This window comes from Asterias amurensis, chromosome 12, assembly GCF_032118995.1.
Source record: "Asterias amurensis chromosome 12, ASM3211899v1".
Taxonomy (NCBI): Eukaryota; Metazoa; Echinodermata; class Asteroidea; order Forcipulatida; family Asteriidae; genus Asterias; species Asterias amurensis.
Window position 1 is genome coordinate 3,458,711 of NC_092659.1, and position 18,111 is coordinate 3,476,821.

The following is an 18,111-nucleotide window of genomic DNA, read 5'->3' on the forward strand; positions in this document are numbered from 1 at the left end:
TCTCCCGACTCCGATGACCGATTGAGCCAAAATATTTACAGGTTTGTCATTTTATATATAAGTTGTGATACACGAAGTGTGGGCCTTGGACAAAACTGTTTACCAAAAGTGTCCACTGCCTTTAAACCAATGTGCCTTACACTGTAACTCGTTGGGCCCAAACAGGAAACATTCAACTTGGGAAAACCTTTTTATCCGACACATTGGTCAGACAAACCCATTATGACAGACACAATGTGACCGACAAACCATGCACTATGACCGACACAATAATGACAAACCATTGTACCAACCTATTTGTTTTGTCATAGGACATAAGTATCTCATTTAGAACATAAAGATGCGCAACAAATTAAAATACGCGCGAGACTTGATCAGTGACAATTTTTGAGATCCTTTATCAAAAATGTACCGACATTGAGGGCGCTCCTCGATGGTTCATGGCGTATTCTCTTGGGAAAAGTATCCCTTTAAAGGAACACGTTGCCTTGGATCGGACGAGTTGGTCTATAAAAAGCGTTTGTAACCGGTTTTTTATACAATGCATATGGTTGGAAAGATGTTTTAAAAGTAGAATACAATGATCCACACAAGTTTGCCTCGGAATTGCGTGGTTTTCCTTTTACTGTGCGAACTAACACGGTCGGCCATTTATGGGAGTCAAAAACTTGACCCCCATAAATGGCCGACCGTGTTAGTCGACGAGGTAAAAGGAAAACCGTGCAATTTCGAGGCATGTTTGTGTGGATCACTGTATTCTACTTTTACAATATCTTTCTACCCATGTGCATTTTATAAAAAAACTGTTACAAACGCTTTTCAAAGACCAACTCGACCGATCCAAGGCAACGTGTTCCTTTAAAGGCACTGGAAACTATTGGTAAATACATTGATGGTAACAGCATATACCAGTGCAGGAATTTTTACAACACCTCAGAAGCCAAAAAGCAGGATAACTTTCTTTAAAAAAATGTTGAAGGTGACTCCAAGAGATTTAGGGCGCCTTTTACCGAGGTTGTCTGTCTGTGAACGAATAATCCCACACCAAATCCAATTAGGTAAATCCAACTGATACAAAAATTAAAATTATTCAATTATAATTCGCATTGTTGGAGACTAGAGCTATTGACCTGGGAAAAAGAATTTTCCCATGCCCTCCTTTCACTGTGTCTCAACAAAGAACGGGACATTAATCCGATAAATACGGTTTGAAAGTGTCACTCTGTAATAATTAAAACAACGTGGAAACCGTCTTTGGACAATTTCTCCCTGTCACATTTTGAAAAAAAAAAAAAAAATCTGTCCCTCATCAGACACCAACAATCCTAATTGCGCCAATTGCAAGTCTTGTATCAACGATGGTCCTAAGAGTGCTCCCCGATGTCCGTTCGTCTTCCAGATGATCCGGGGACAATACAACCAGAAGGAGGGACACACGACCTGAAGAGCCGGGGGGTTAAGAGAGCTCTTCTTCCCGGTAGCTAGTGTCTCCCCCGTGCGCCACGCAATTCACGGTGTTCCGGGTTAAGGAGGGGCCGTGCTGAGATTCACCGTGTCGCAGCACTACACTGCGCCGTTGGAGCACCGCCCCAAGGCCCTTGAGCACACGGCAGTTTGATGGCCTGGTGATTGCCGGCCTATTGCCCGCTAAACGGTTTCACTAAGACTCTATCAGCGTGGTTCCCTCTTCATGTGTGAAAGTAAGAAAGCCAACACCCCGACCCTTAATCCTCTTTATTTTGTTGATCTTTCTTGGTATTTTCTTATTTCAGAATCCGGAGGTAAGATTTTCAAGCAATAAAGTTAAAAACATAGACGTTTTCCTTTTATTTTAACTTTTACTGTAAGTGAAAAAATATGGAAAGCCAGGTTTTTGTTTTATTATTATAAACAATGATTATTTATCATCATACATTTTGTCGCATTACGGAGTAAAAGAAAACAAAGAGAGAGAGAAAAAAAGAGGAAATCAATACCGTTGGTTTTGGAACCTCTTGATTGTTTTAATCTTATTTAAAGGCAGTGGACAATATTGGTAATTACTCAAAATAATTATTAGCATAAAACCTTATTTGGTTACAAGTAAATGGGGAGAGCTAGGTTGATAGAGCTAAACAAAAATAATGTTCACAAACGTAATTGGTAAAAAGAACTGCTTGTTGATAATGCATTTCCTTCTAATAAGGAGTTTGGTTTTAGAATAATTAAGGGAATAAACGAAATTCAATCTGAAAAACGTCTCTGCCTTAAAATCTTTATTTTTCAGAGTATGTATTCCAGTGCGCTGCCTGGACGAACATAACCGCTCCAGATTGTAGGAAATCTGAAAACAACGCTTTTCAAATGAAACTTAATTCATTAGACTTCTTGTACGTAGGCCTCGAATTATCAATTGCCGTGGTGCCCAAGCTTTCGCTGTGGTGCCCTTGTCCCTTGTCAATGTTCCAATAGTCAATTGAAAACATTTCTCATAGGGGTGTCCCCTTACCAGAGCAAAGTTTCTGTGGTCCTTCAAGAGCGAAGTTCAAAGTCTAAAAACAGCCGAACAGTTAACGAAAAAAAAACACAAAGATAAACTATCAGAAAAATAATGGCATTATTAATTTTTAAAAGCGTTGCGAATGCGCCCAAGGCTTCTTGCTGAATGAAAATTGACCAACAAAGTAAATAGCGCCCTCTATAATTCAACCCGCGATCCGCTGTCAACATGATCTGGTACCCTGTCTCGTAAGCTGTTAGTACTTAGAACAGACTACCCATGGTTTGTCAACATGAATGCCGATAACACAGTGCACACACAGGAAGGGCAGTCCTTGCTGAAAGTAATGGGTGAAAGTCATTTCTAAATTCCCATATCCTTTCGGAAAAGGTAATTCTTACAATCAATACTTCTTCCACTTCGGTACTTGGTAGAATTCATAAGTCTGGATGTAAAGCCGAGGGACTTCTTTGCCCCGGACGGTTTTTTTTTTTTTTTTTTTTGGGGGGGGGGGGGGGCGCGGCTAATGGGGGTGTTAAAAACAAGACTGGGTGGGACCATGGGCGTAGTTAGGTTGACACTTGTCTATCGCTGTCTTTCACCTCTGTGGGCTGTGTAGGATCCGCTGTGTACCCCGGTTCGATTTCAGTTCAGGACTGGAAGTTCAACTCTGCATGGTATGGGTTTTCGGAAAATAATTGTTTGTATCCCTCTGCCACTTTTTTTACTGTGTCACAGAGCCATATGGTTTATCGCGAATAGCAAAATATCAAGAGAGGGTGCTGTTGAACCCACACAAAGGTATAGGCGTTGAATGCGCGAGTTGTAAAAACTGCATAGAAACTGCCCCATATTCCTTCCCACAGTGCATTGCGTTTCTGAATCGCGATAAACCTTATGTTTGAGAAATCACATAACACATGGAAAAGTGGTGGCATGATTGATACAGAAAATTTCCCAGGATCAGACCAAAAATCTTTTGATACGATTTCACTGCCACAATTAAAATGGACAATGTGCAAACAGTAGTAGCCATTGACTTTGTCTGATGTATTACTATTAGTGCGGCCGTCGATTTCACCAAACTCTTCCTAACTTAGGAATCATATTAGGACTTAGGACGGGTTCAGTTCCGTATCCATGTACGTAGGACGAATTGAACCCATCTTAAGTTAGGACGGGTTACTCGTTCTAACTCGAGTTAGGATTAATCCTAGCCATTTGTGAAATCAGCCGCAGGAGGCTTAATATAAATAATAACAATGAGCTAAAAGTAGCTTCAGATACATCCAATTGGCCATATAAGACTCATACATGTATCCGTCAAGCGCTTCAACATTCAGTATTTTCTCGTGCAGTGTAAGGTATTGTGGAGCTTGAAGTAGGATACCAATTCTTTTACATAGCGCTATAAATTATAATGTACAGTATTACTAAAATGATTTACAAGGTGCTATGGTGCGGTAAGTAGCCACTCAAACCAGGAACACGGTAAGTAGCCACTCAAACCAGGAACACTGGAGCCTACTCCTAGATAGCACTATGAGGTTCGTTCCACTATCATGGAGACGAATAGCGGAACAAAGAACTCCACAGTTCTAGAAGTAAACTAGGGCCAATGTCATCTTTAGGATAGGTGCACTGTGTTCTTCTTTATGTGCATTACAAAAATCAAGGGACCATCAGCCATCGGTCCCATCCGAAAGATGCAGCAATAAGCATCTTTCTTAAGGACACTGGTGTCACGACCGGGACTAGACCCACACTCAGCTGATCAGAAACACCAGAGTTTGAATCCAGTGCTCTGGCATAGATTTCAGAAAAAGTTAAGACTAGTCTTATCTCGAGTTAACTAAGGACTAGCTGTACCTTTTTAGTATCTCCTAGGACTAGTTAGGACTAGTCTTAACTCTTTGTGAAATCGACCACTTGACCGCTAGGCCACAAGCCCACAACACACCACAGTCCTGAAGAGCTATTTATTGTATCAATTCTTCATCCACAGATGCCCGTTCAAACCAATAAGATCTGCATCACCAATCTGCCAGCTTCCACCACGTATCAAAACATCCAAAAGATCTTCAAGGAATTTGGCACAATCAGAAGAGGTTCGTAAAACTAAAACTAAAAGTCTGAAGGCCTACTAGCCTCACTTGGATGGTTAAAGGCAGTGGACACTATTGGTGATTGTCAAAGACTAGCCTTCACAGTTGGTGTATCTCAACATATGCATAAAATAACAAACCTGTGAAAATTTGAGCTCAATCGGTCATCGAAGTTGCGAGATAACAATGAAAGAAAAAACACCCTTGTCACACGAAGATGTGTGCGTTTAGATAGTTGATTTCGCGACCTCAAGTTCTAAACTTGAGGTCTCGAAATCAAATTCATGGAAAATTACTTCGTTCTCGAAAACTATGGCACTTCAGACCTAGAGCCTTTTCTAACAATGTTTTATACCATCAACCTCTCCCCATTACTCGTCACCAAGAAAGGTTTTACGCTAATAATTATTTTGAGTAATTACCAATAGTGTCCACTGCCTTTATGTACACGTATGGTAATTGTAAAAGACCCGTGTTCTTACTTGGTGCATCCCATCATTTAAGCATAAAATAACAAGCCTGTGAACATTTGAGCTAAATTGGTCATCGAAGTTCCGAGAAAATGATAAGAGAAAAAACACCCTTGTTGGACGAATTTGTGTGCTTTCAGATAGGAAAAAATGACTTCTAAATAGAAGTCTTTTAATATTTTAGTGAGAAATTACCTCTTTCTCAAAAACTACGTTACTTCAGAGGGAGTCGTTTCCCACAATGTTTTATACTATCAACAGCTCTTCAATGCTCGTTACCAAGTCAGTTTTTAAGTTAATATGTGTTTTGAGTAATTACCAAACGTGTACCTTCCCTTCAAGGCATTTCACCTAGGGTCTTGGAGCCTACATGTATGTGACACTTTTGAACGCTAGGTGGCAGCAGACTTACTATCAACTACTAGGTAAATTCATTTTTCTCGGTAGTGTGCGCCTGCTCAGAATTACAAAAACAATAGAAATTCTTACCTGCCAAGTCTGCTACCACCTAGCGTTCCAAAGTCTCTCATTGCCTCCCATTGCCTCTGTGAAGTATCGGCCCTGTGCAAAATCAGTCTACCTCAGGCCTTGAACTACATGTACGCTCTTGAAGGGGCACAGCAATTTCATTCTGGTAAGGGGCACTGCTATGAGGAAATGTACTTTTGTTCAGGCACCTTGTACAGGCACAACATAAAAAACATAGGGCACCACAGCGCTGTGGGCGCCGTTGGTTATTTTGTGCCTGCTATCTAACCTATTTGACGCTGTTGTTTCTTTTTCTCCAACTCGCCAGTTTTCAGAGTCTGCGAAGATGGCACTAAAACCTGTAGCGGGCGGGCGTACATCGCTTACAAGAAGCACGAGGAAGCCAACATGGCCAAAGAAATCATGAACAACAAGGTAGAGTTTTAAGAGATGTAAAATACTGGGGACAACGAATATTAATTTGGGTTTTCCTCATCATCATCATTATCATCCTTCTGCTGCAGAGCAGGCGACTACAAGCTTCTTCCAACTACGACAATCTCGGGCAAGTGTGGAGATATGGCTTGGTTGTAGAGTGCCTTCACCATGTATGTATTCTATTCCTTGATTGTTTTTTTAGGAATTTAAGGGCTCGACCATTTCCATTGCTATTGCATCTGAAGAGGAGTACAGTTTGGAGGTGCCCTCTGATAGCAGCTGGAGTACTCAAGAAAGGTAGCAATATAAAAGTATTACAAGCAAAATATATCTTTTTTGTTTTGAACTGTTTTATTGTGTTTTATTTAAAAAGGCACTGGACACATTTGGTAATTGTTAAAGACCAGTATTCTCACTTGGTGTATTGAAATTTATGCATCAAACAAAAACAAGAGAAGAGAAAACACCCTTGTTGCACTACATAGTGTGCTTTCAGATGCACAATAAAAGGCTTCAGCTGAAGTTTTTTGTTTTTGAGTGAGAAATTACCCCTTTCTCAAAAAAACTTTTGGTTCGTTCAGAGATATTGAATGTCACTTTAATTTCTTGTAAAAATCAGTAAATAGCAGACGTTTCGACCCTAGCAGAGTCTTTCTCTTAACCTGAGAAAAAGACTTGAGTTGTGATGCCATTAACTAAATGCTAAGCCATAGGTCATTTTGTTTGGTAAACAACTTGCAACAGCTAAGTCTAATCGCTTACTTTTTCTTTCTTGATTCCACAGTACTCTTATGGTAACAAATGAGGACAAGCAAAGACAAAACCCTCGGTTTTCCAAGTCGTTGAGACCCAGAGGACCGCAAGGGTTCCCAGGTATGAGACCACATGGCTTCTTCAATAGTCGACACCCACCCCCACACAAAATGGATCAGGGAGTCTTCCAGCAGCAGCAGCAGCGCCCTGGAAGCCTGGGGCCACCACTCGGCCCATCTCACAGGTGCTCTTTCCCTCCTGGAGGACACCCTCCTGGACCCTTTCAACCCCAACCCCATCGGGCCCGATTACCACCCAGTGACAACTTCAATCCTCAAATGCATCATTCTGGACATCGCCCAAGGGAATCCAACTTCCAGCCAAGAGGTCCCTGGCCAGGACCTCCAGATCCTCGAAAACCTAATCGAACATCACCAGGCGATAGACCGCCTTCCTATCCACCTGGTCAGAGTGGATTCCCATCTGATTTGCATTTTCGGAATCTATCCAGTGATCTTTCATCCAACAGATACAGTGCCCCATCAGCTCCTGAGAAGCTCTCTTTCAGTAATGTAATAGCTGGTCTACTCAAACAAATCAACCCAAACAGAGCACCTCCTAGTCCTGGGACTCACCAGCAACCTCAAACGTTTGGTGACCCTGTTGGGAGAGTCCTGCCACCCTTCGATGGTTCAACACAACCCCCTCACAGAGCACATCCTGTTCCCAGATCTCACCAGCCACCTCCAACGTTTCGTGACCCTGTTGGGAGAGTCCCACCACCTTACGGTGGTTCAACACAACCTCCTAACGGAGCACCTCCTAGTCCTGGGACTCACCAACAACCGCCAAGGTTTCATGGGCCTTCTCAGAGAGGCCCGCCACCCTTTGGTGTTCCACCACAACCCAGTAACATTGCACCTCAAACTCCTAGCACTCACCAGCAACCTCCAACATTTCATGGACCTACTCAGAGAGTTCAACCACCCTATGGTGTTCAGACACAACCCCCCAACAGAGCTCCTGGGACTCACCAGCAATCTCAAATCTTGCATGACCCTAATCAGAGACTCCAGGCACCCTATGGTGTTCCAACACAACCCCCTAACCGACCACCTCAAACTCCTAGCACTTACCAGCAACCTCCAACGTTTCATGGCCCCACTCAAGGAGTTCAGCCTCCCCATAGTGTTCCAGCAAACCTCTCTGCCGCTGATCTGGTGTCACTCTTAGCCTCAGGAGGAATATTTTTAAGAAGCCCCTCAGATATCAACAACATTCCGGGCACAAATCCATCTCAGCCACAGCTTCAGAATCCTTCATCAACAGCAAGACCTACTTATACACAAGGTGAGATTACTAAAGGTTTCTTTCCTTGCCTTTCACCTCTGTGGACCACGATTCAAATCCCACTTGAGACCAGAGCCTTGCATGTGAAGTTGGTTCTCAGTCTCTAACTGATTGTGTGGGTTTTCCCCACTGGTTTTTTCCTCCGATATCTAAAACTAAAGATTTCTTCCCGTTCATTCAGCCTGTTTTTGGCGCTGTGTAATAACATTTTAAAAAGAAAAGGAAAGAAAAGAGACTTTTCCGTTTGATGACTATTTTCTGATGGTTGGAGGCACTTGGAAGAAAATATCTCCTCGATACATCTCCTGGTCTTGCTCGTATTGACCCTTAAAGATAGGGTCAAAGATTGGTTAATAATACCCCACAAATTAATCACCATGAAAACTTACTTGGTGAGAAGAACTGCAGCTGTTGCCATTTTGAGAAAGAGTAATGAGAAGAAGGCTTCATAAGTGCCCTGGGCCTATTTCACAAAGAGTTATGACTAGTCCTAACTTAGGACTAGTCCTAGGAGATATTAGACACGTATGGCTAATGAGTAACTCGTCCTAACTAGAGATAAGACTAGTCCTAACTCCTTGTGAAATCCGCCCCATATTATCAGTCTTATGAGTCCTACAAACCTTGGAAGTTCTACAGACTTTGTCAAGATGAAGTTTCATTTGAAAATGCCGTAATTGCTTTGTGCTTTTGTATTTCCTCTTCTGGTTTCTCTAGCCTCTGTACCTGTACACACATCACCAGCCGGACCTCTACAAAGTCCACAAGCATCGCCCGCTTTGCCCAGCCAGAATCCCCCTGGGTACGAGGTGATAAAACAGGTCGTCCGAGAGTACATTATCGACGAGAAGGGTAACAAGATCGTGAGGGAGTACGAACGCCCGCTGGACCAGCCGCCTCTCAGGGTACCCACTGGAGCTGTCTGGGGTGGGCAGTCAGCCGCAGAGAAGCCCGAGTGGAGAGCCGTTAAAGAGACTGGGAGTGCTTTGGACAGTGTGACCACTGATAGCGGGTTACCAACCAGGACGAACTACCAGGATGCAGACAGCACGACGGAACTCAAACAGAGCGAAAGAGCTCAGTCAAAAACAAGTACGTGCTCTTATCATCTCAAAGGGTGTGCATTAAACTTGTATGGTTGGAAATACAACGGTTTTATTTGATTACATTTATTAGTTTGAGTTGTGAAGCCAATGAATCGCAGAAAAGCAAACTTAATCATTATACTAGTCAAGAACCCCCTTTGAGAGCAGACAATTAAAGGAACACGTTGCCTTCGATCCGTCGAGTTGGTCTTTGAAAAGCATTTGTTACAGTTTGTTATAAAATGCATAATGGGCAGAAAGATGTTTTAAAAGTAGAATACAATGATCCACATAAATATGCCTCGAAATTGTGTGGTTTTCCTTTTACCTCGTCGACTAACACGGTCGGCCATTTATGGGAGTCAAAATTAAGTTAGTTTGCAAAGCAAAAGAAAAACCATGAATATTCGAGGCACATTTGTGTGGATCATTGTATTCTACTTTTAAAACATCTTTCCAATATATGCATTTTTATAACAAACGGTTAAAATTGCTTTTTATAGACCAACTCATCCGATCCAAGGGTACGTGTCCCTTTAAAGAAGTTTCAGTTTTAGGTTTGGAGGAAAACCCCAGAGATTTATTCTAGGGGAAACCCACATTTTGTGCCTTGGAGGGATTTGAACCCGTGTCCCAGATGTGGAAGACAAGACAAGAAACCAACCAACACCAACCTGACTGCCCGGTGCTTTCTCTTCCGTGTACATAACTGAAGTGGTATAAAAAATGGGCATTGTGGAAAACACTCCGTGAAATACCTTTGCTTAAAATGCTTTTTGTGAGAAATGAGTTCAAAGAGTGAAAATATGTAGGTTTTTCCTCATTATTTTCCTTTGAATTTGATTATCGCTTCACTAGTGTCTCCCCTTCTAGGGAGCTGAGATGGTTTAAAGAATGAATAAAGGCCCAGTGATCAGGGGCAATAATGTTAGAAGCGCTATGAGACGCCCTCCGGGTTATATAAAAACGGGTTATTGTTATTGTTATTTTATTATTATTTCATCAAATATCTGAACAGAAGAAAATGAGGAAGACGGGACAAGAGACAGATCCAGAAGTATTTCCAGAACCAGCTCTCAAAGTAGATCTTCAAGTAGATCTAGAAGTGGATCAAGGAGTAAAGCTAGAAGCAGATCCAAAAGGAAATCTGGTCACAGAAAAAGGCGTCGCTCTAGAAGATCATCAAGTTCAGACAGCTCAAGAGAGGGCAGCAGACACAAACAAGGTAAAATTGAAATAAAAATAATAAGCAAACCGTTAAAGGGAAGGTATACGTTTGGTATGGCAAATGGCCCTCAAAACTTACTGGAGAATTTAGAATTGTTAGCGTGTCACAACCGAGCGTTAAGAGCACCAGATTCAAGCTCTGGTGTTGGAATCCCGGTCGTGACACTTGCTACGTAAAATTGGGGTGGTAGTGCTTTCTGCTCTACCGGCCAGGCTTGGAACTGATGATACCCAAGCCCACATCCGTATGGACTGTAAAAGGGGTAACCCTGTTACAGCCCTAGGAGTAGGTGGCAACAGCCTCTGGAATACATAATTGTAGCCCACGCCTTTGCTGTTGCAAACTGCCTAGCAATCACTAAGACCTCTGGAAGAATTGAAGAAAAAAATAGATACTGGCCTGACGTTTCGACCCTAGCAGAAATTTTGTCAGAGTTTTTTTCAAGACCAATGAGAAAAACTCTGCGAGGGTCGAAACAACAGGCCACTAAAAAATGTTTGCATACAAACTTACTATGTTAGTACAGCAGCTTTCGATACTACAAAGTATTTTGCAAATTATTTTGCTGAGAAGTAATTTGGTTATAATAAAAAAGTTTTTCTTTATCCTCAAAAATCTTGAATATAACATCTCAGATTGTGTATTCCATTTATCGGATCATTATATCTTTGGTGATAGTTTTGGTGATATCTTGAAAATGCTCCTACCCTTTTGAAATGAATTTTTCACAGGTAGTTTGATTGTAAACACATCAACATGTTTCTACATTAATTATACCCTTTGATTAAAACAATCAAAGGGTTCCAAAACCAACGGTACATATTATTCCCTTTAACAGCTTTATCACGATATTTTGTTTTAAACAAGGAAGGTAGTGGTAGCACAAAGACTAACTTTTAACATAACGAAAAGAATGAGCAACAACTACTTAATCAGATGCAGGACATTTTGTTTGGAAATCTTATCACGTAAGTGCAAACAACAAAACAGCCTTCACATACCACAAAATCTTGCTTGGACTATCCTGATTTCAAAAATGTACCCACGAACTCATTGGAACCTTGTTAGTGGAAAATGTGTATAACAAAATCATGGCCAAAAACTTGACTTACAAAAGGTATCAAAACCCTTAAACTTCAATGTTCAATCTGATGTGAAAGCGGCACCAAAAGAACAGACATTACCGGTTGTCATTTTTTCCCTGCATGTTGCAAATCAGCTACCCGCAAGAAGCTTCCTGTCGTCTGGGTCGTCGGCGATTCATACGTCTTGCGAGCGGTGGAAAGAGCCCAGGGATCGACTCTCGGACTAGATGACATCGTCGATCTCCACTGGAAGGTGCTATCGGAGAAGCAAATGCTCAAGAACTTCAAGTCGATGATGGACACCCTTCTGGGCGTGAGCAGCGGGCCACCGTCCATGATCGTCGTCCATCTAGGGGCGTACGACTTCGCCTACGACCCAAAGGATAACTTTGTCGGGATTCTAAAAAACATGACATATTTCGTGCATAACAAGATGAACTGCAGGCTGGTGTGGTCGGAGATGTTCCTGCAACTTGACAGTAGAGGGCAGCTGGTGTTTCCTCGGAGAATCCGCTACATCAATGAGAGGGCCTCGGAGATCATACAGCGGCTCGGGGAGGGAAATCACTTCATTTCGTACCCTCGGATTCGTCCGTCGACGAAGCACATCGAGAGAGACTGTTTAGAGCTGACGCCGAAAGGGACGGACTATTTCATCCGGTCATTACGAAAGGCTATACGTTTATTCATGAAGGAGCCAGAGGTCTTGTGGTATCCGAGGCCTAAGTGTCCCCACTCCCCTACCCTCACTGAGGGGGAGCCTCCTGCCAACAACCCTTGCCCCATCCAACCCATCCCCCCAAAAAGAGACAGAGAAAATGCACAAATGAATGTTGAGATTTAGCAAAGCCCAGCCATTTCCAATGCATGACCCTCCCCACCCATGATGATGTTGTTACATGCCATTAGTTTGCCTCATAGATAATTACACAGTGGGTGGGTTGACTGTGTTTTGTGCAGATGCGTTCACCACATACTATCGTCCTTTAGACTGGCACAGTTTATGTACTATTCAAAACCACAGTGAATGATATTTTATGGTCAAATAGTAGGAGGGTTGACTTTGAACTTTGCAGATCCATTCGCCACATGATATCATACTGCAGGCTGGCCTGGTGCATTTTGTTATTGAAAACCACATTGGTCAGACAGTAGGAGGGTTGACTGTGTACGGTGAAGTATGCTTCACCACACGATATCAAATTGTAGGTTGGCAATGTTCATCTGTTATTCAATACCACAGTGACTAGGTAGCGGTAGATGCATGCACAAAGTTTTATCATATAGCAGGCTGACTTAGTGTATTATTTTGTTATTGAAAAACCACAGTGGATTATATTGATTAGTCAGACAGTGGGATGGTTGACTTTGTACTTTGCAGATGCATTCACAACATAATATCATACTGTAGGCTGGTATAGTTTTTAAATTATTCAAAACCACAATGGATGATTTTGAACGGTCAGACAGTAGGAGGGTTGACTGTGTACTGTATTCAATGCATTTACCACATATCTCACTACAGGCTGGCAAAAATGATCTCTATTAATCAAAACCAAAGTGATTGATATTGAATGGTCAGCTAGTAGGAGGGTTGACTGTGTACTGTGTTGATGCATTCTTTCCTTTGCATGCTGGCAAAGTTGATATAGTTTCACAAACCACAGTGAATGATGTTGAATGGTCAGACAGTATGAGGGTTGACTGTGTACTGTGTAGATTCAATTACTACCTGATATTCTGATTTTGAATGGTCAGACAGTTGGAGGGTTGACTGTGTGTAGTGTGTAGACTCACTTTCCACATCTTATTGCAGGCTGGCAAAAGTTATATTCTGTCCAACTCACAGTGGCTGTAGTATTAATTAGTCGGACCAGTTTGACAAATCTAGTGTACACAAAAACAAAACAGGTCTGTCAGGTTTGTGTAGTGGTGTCTTGCCTTGCCCTTCACCTCTGGGACCTCGGTTCGAATCCCACGGGGGGGGGGGGGGGGCACTATGAGGATTGGGTTTTCAGTCCCTATCTGACTGCGTGGGTTTTCCCTGGAATAATTTTCTGGGGTTTTCCTTCCACATCTAAAACTGAAATTTCTTCATCTTTTCTTCTCGTTTTGGCTGTAATTAGAGCTTTGAGAATGTTTATCCAGATCCAGCCCCAGGAATTTAATTGAGTTTAATTTATTATTCAAAAACCAGCAAGGCTCTACATGCACACTTCCTTAAAATGTTCATCGTCTATGGTAATCAATATGTGATGGAATAAAGTGAAAGTTGAAATTAATCTTGACTTTTGCCAGGGACTACAACTCTTGCTATTAAAGTTTCAGTTTCAGATTATTTTTGTCAGATTTTGTCAGTTGTGTTTAACTATAATGTTAAGTTCCTGCTACTTATGTTTCGTTGCCTGAATGCCTCAGCTCCAATGTTATTATAACCACATCCAGTTGTGTGGCCCAGGTGGATTGGTGGGAGGGCGGTGTCGGGGGGGGGGGGGGGCTGTCGGGGGAAATCTTATTTTTTGCCCAGCACTCTGAGAGAGGGACAATGTGCAGCCCAGCACAAATATCCTCTAGAATAAATAAAAATTGATTGATTAATTGCTTACTTAGTTTAATAATTGATTGATTTTTTAATTGAATGGTCAAATGATTGATTGATTGATTAATTAATTGATTTATGAATTGGTTTTTGCAATCTATTATACTGCAATTGGAAAACCTGGGCAAAGATCGAATGAAGGAAGAATATAATTCCCTCAACCAAAACAGTTCTGGTTAAAGACACTGGACACTATTAGTAAACCTGTAAAAGGTGGAGCTCGATTGGTAGTCGAAGTTGCGAGATAATAATGAAAGAAAAAAACACCCTTGTTACAAAAAGTTGTGTGCTTTCAGACGCTTGATTTCGAGATCTCAAATTCTATATCTGAGGTCTCGAAATCAAATTCGTGGAAAATTACTTCTTTCTCGAAAACTACGTTACTTCAGAGGGAGCCGTTTCTCACTAAAAGTATTATTTTATCAACATCTCCCCATTACTTGTTACTAATTAAGGTTTTAACTGATAATTATTTTTAGTAATTAGTGTCCAATAGTGTCCACTGCCTTTAAGCAAAACAACAAAGTACAAAAAACAACTAGAAGAGAGAAAGCTTTTTAGCTCATATTGCCCGAGTTTTACAGCTGTCTTTTATTTCATTTCTCTTTCCTTGTTAACCTTTACAGTACATAAATCTTATATGTTTATTTTTATAGAACACTTTCGGTTGCACTGATCACCTTTATATTATTTGATCTGTGATGTTTATTAATTCCTTGAAATCCAGTGTTTCATATTGGTATCTGTTCGAATCTTATTGCAATATATTAACAATATTATAATGTTAATTCTTCAACTGTCGTTTCGTTGTACCCAATGAACCAATGCTACTTTCATTTCAACCATGCCGGGCCCAATTTCATGGCTCTGCTTACCGCCGAATTCTGCGCTTACGATCACGATTCCCTGCTTAACGTGCAAGCGCCGAATTTCTGTGCTAGCCATAAGCGTAGAATGCCTAGTAGCATGGAGTACGCACGCGCAGAAGCCAAAATTCGCCGCTAACCCGTGAAATACGCTTGCCGTAAGCACATAAATTCCTACTTCCGTTTAAGCGCCGAATCTGTGCTTACGGTAATCAGAGGCATGAAAATGGGCCCGGTCAGAATTATTGCCGAAGATTCATGGGACCCATGCGGTCAGGTTGGTGTAGTGTCTTGCCCTGCCTTCCACCTTTAGGACCCCGGTTCGAATCCCACAGGTGCGCTTTGTGGAATGGGTTTTCAGTCCGTACCTGACTGCAGCGTGGGTTTTCCATGGGACGAATCGCTGGGGTTTTCCCCACATCTAAAACTGAAATTTCGTCATTGTCTTTTCTCTTCTCGTTTGCCTCTTATAAGAGCGTTGATAATAAAAAATGTATCCAAATCCAAACTCCAAAAATTCAGGTAAATAAAAGGCAGTGGACACTATTGGTAATTACTCAAAATAATGACTAGCATAAAACCTCACTTGGTAACGAGTAATGGGGAGAGGTTGATAGTGGAACGCATTGTGAGAAACGGCTCCCTCTGAAGTAACGTAGTTTTCGAGAAAGAAGTAATTTTCCACGAATTTGATTTCTAGACCTCAGATTTAGAAATTGAAGTCTGGAAATCAAACATCTGGAAGCATACGACTTCGTGTCACAATGGTGTTTTTCTTTCATTAGAGAGGCAACATATATAGCTCTAATTCGAACGCATGAAAATTAAATTGGCTGCTCATTTTCCGAAATTGACCGAGAAAACCTATACTTATTATCTCGCAACTTCGACGACCGATTGAGCTTAAATTTTCACAGGTTTGTTGTTTTATGCATATGTTGAGATACACCAAGAAGACTGGTCTTTGACAATTACCAATAGTGTCCATTGTCTTTATGACCTGGGAGTTTTTAGTAGAGTAAGCGCATCCTCGAACCAATATTATAATACACACTCATACTAACACCATACAATTGTTGCACGCTGTGACGGTTCCATGGCGTTTTGTACACGCGAGGAAAAAAAAATAAATAAATAAATAAATAAACAAATAAGCAGACGAACAAGAAACAATTCCCTCGAACCCGCAGTTGTTTCGTACACAGCGCTGGAAATCGACCATCGCCGGGAACGATCAAGGTGATGTACACCGGTGTACATCACTTTTCATTAGTTACCCGGCCAGTCGAGCCATGTATCATGCGTTTTTGTTGCGCGTCACATGATTGGTTCTCGACCAATCAAACTATACAGTTTGTAATACCGAGGTATAACCAAGGCAACGTGTTCCTTTAAAGGATCATGTTACCATGATGCATGTACTGTATGTGCCCTGATGGACGCGTATTTTGTTTTTCCTAGGACGAACGTGGGCAGTTAACATAAAAATGTTCCAATTTAAGTAACTGTCAAATTTGTTCTAATTTGAATAGCCGTTACTTAAATTGGAACATTTTATGTTAATTGCCTACGTTCGTCCTAGGAAAAAAAAATACGCCTGCTGGACTATACGCAGAGAGAATTTTGACTGGTCCTCGGGTGTTTACACTGGTGAACTACTACTGGAAAACGCTGCCAATGGAGCACTGCGGTGTTATTTCCAGGAGTGGATTTCACAAAGAGTCGATACTAGTCTTTTAGATTAGTCTTTTAAAGGCAGTGGACACTATTGCTAATTGCTCAAAACATTTATTAGCATAAAACCTTTCTTGGTGACAAGTAATGGGGAGAGGTTGATGGTATAAAACTTTGTGACAAACGTCTACACTGTAAAAAAAACCTGTAAATATACAAGTTTTTGGGGCAATAAAATTACAGCAAGGCAACGTTTTTTGGGTTTGACTGAGTTTTGCTGGTAAATAAACACCAAGTTGCTGTTAATTAACATTACGACGTTTATTTACATAGTACACCTTTTTTTTTACGGAAATGATCCTGAAAAAAACGGTCTGCAATTGAAAATAACAGTTATAACTGTAAATTTCAATTGTAGGCCGTTTTTTCAGGATCATTTTCGTCAAAATACAGGTTTCCCGTGCGTGTGAAATAAACCTGTAAAAATACACTGTAAAAATGACTGTAAAATACAAGTTTTGGGACAATAAAATTACAGCAATGCAACGTTTTTAGGTTTGACGGAGTTTTACAGGTAAATAAACGCCAACTTGTTGTTAATTAACTTTACGACGTTTGTTTACATATTTTTAACAATGAAACTGTAAATTTAAGTTGTATGCTGTTTTTTTCAGGATCGTTTCCGGCAAAATACAGGTTTCCCGTGCGTGTGAAAAAAACCCTGTAAAAATACACTGTAAAAATAACCGTAAAAAACAGGTTTTTTGGCAATAAAATAACAGCATGGCAACGTTTTTTTGGTCTGACGGGGTTTTGCAGGTAAATAAACGCCAACTTGTTGTTAATTAACTTCACGACGTTTATTTACATATATTTTTAACAATGAAACTGTAAATTTAAGTTGTATGCTGTGTTTTCAGGATCGTTTCCGGAAAAATACAGGTTTCCCGTGCGTGTGGAAAAAAAACACACCGTACAAATTAACGTTTTTTGGCAATAAAAGTACAGCATGGCAACGTGTTTTGGGTCAAACGGAGTTCTGTAAGTAAGTAAACGCCAACTTACTGTTAATTAACTTTACAATGTTAGTTAACACACTTTTTACCCTGTAACTGTAAATTAAAATTGTATGACGTTTAAAATGACAGCGCACCAACGTTGGTTTGACGAATTTTGTTGATGACTGTAGACTTTCTTTTAATAAATAACACACCGTTTATTACATAAATAAACTGTACATTTAAATTGTAGCTATTTTTATGAATTTTCACGCTGTCAAAATACATTTTGAATATCGTTTCCTCAAAATAATGTGTTTCCCTTTTCATTTCCCCTTCTACCTTCTTTTTGTGACCCCCCCCCCACCCCACCCCCCCCACCCCCCACCCCCCCCCCCCCGAAAGAAAATTTCCCTCAACTGTTGATTTTGTAACCATGGATCATATATTTGTATTATTTATTTATTTACTTATATGGGCCTGTAGTCTATTGTTAAGTCGATGGTTAAATTT

General features: G+C 41.0%; 1 protein-coding gene across 2 annotated transcripts; it reads left to right on the forward strand.

Annotated features, from left to right (window-relative positions):
- The first annotated feature begins 2,765 nt into the window (after positions 1-2,765).
- Positions 2,766-13,905, forward strand: LOC139945445 (uncharacterized). 2 transcript variants are annotated; one of them, XM_071942799.1, is made up of 8 exons: positions 2,766-2,869; positions 4,485-4,587; positions 5,851-5,957; positions 6,163-6,257; positions 6,745-8,063; positions 8,781-9,155; positions 10,167-10,373; positions 11,596-13,905. In XM_071942799.1, exons 2-8 carry the CDS (start codon positions 4,485-4,487, stop codon positions 12,303-12,305), a joined length of 2,916 nt encoding a protein of 971 aa, XP_071798900.1. In that variant the 5' UTR covers positions 2,766-2,869; the 3' UTR covers positions 12,306-13,905. The 2 variants fall into 2 exon arrangements, with proteins under 2 accessions (XP_071798900.1, XP_071798899.1); XM_071942798.1 differs by lacking the exon at positions 2,766-2,869 and adding an exon at positions 3,108-3,156.
- Positions 13,906-18,111: the final 4,206 nt, after the last annotated feature.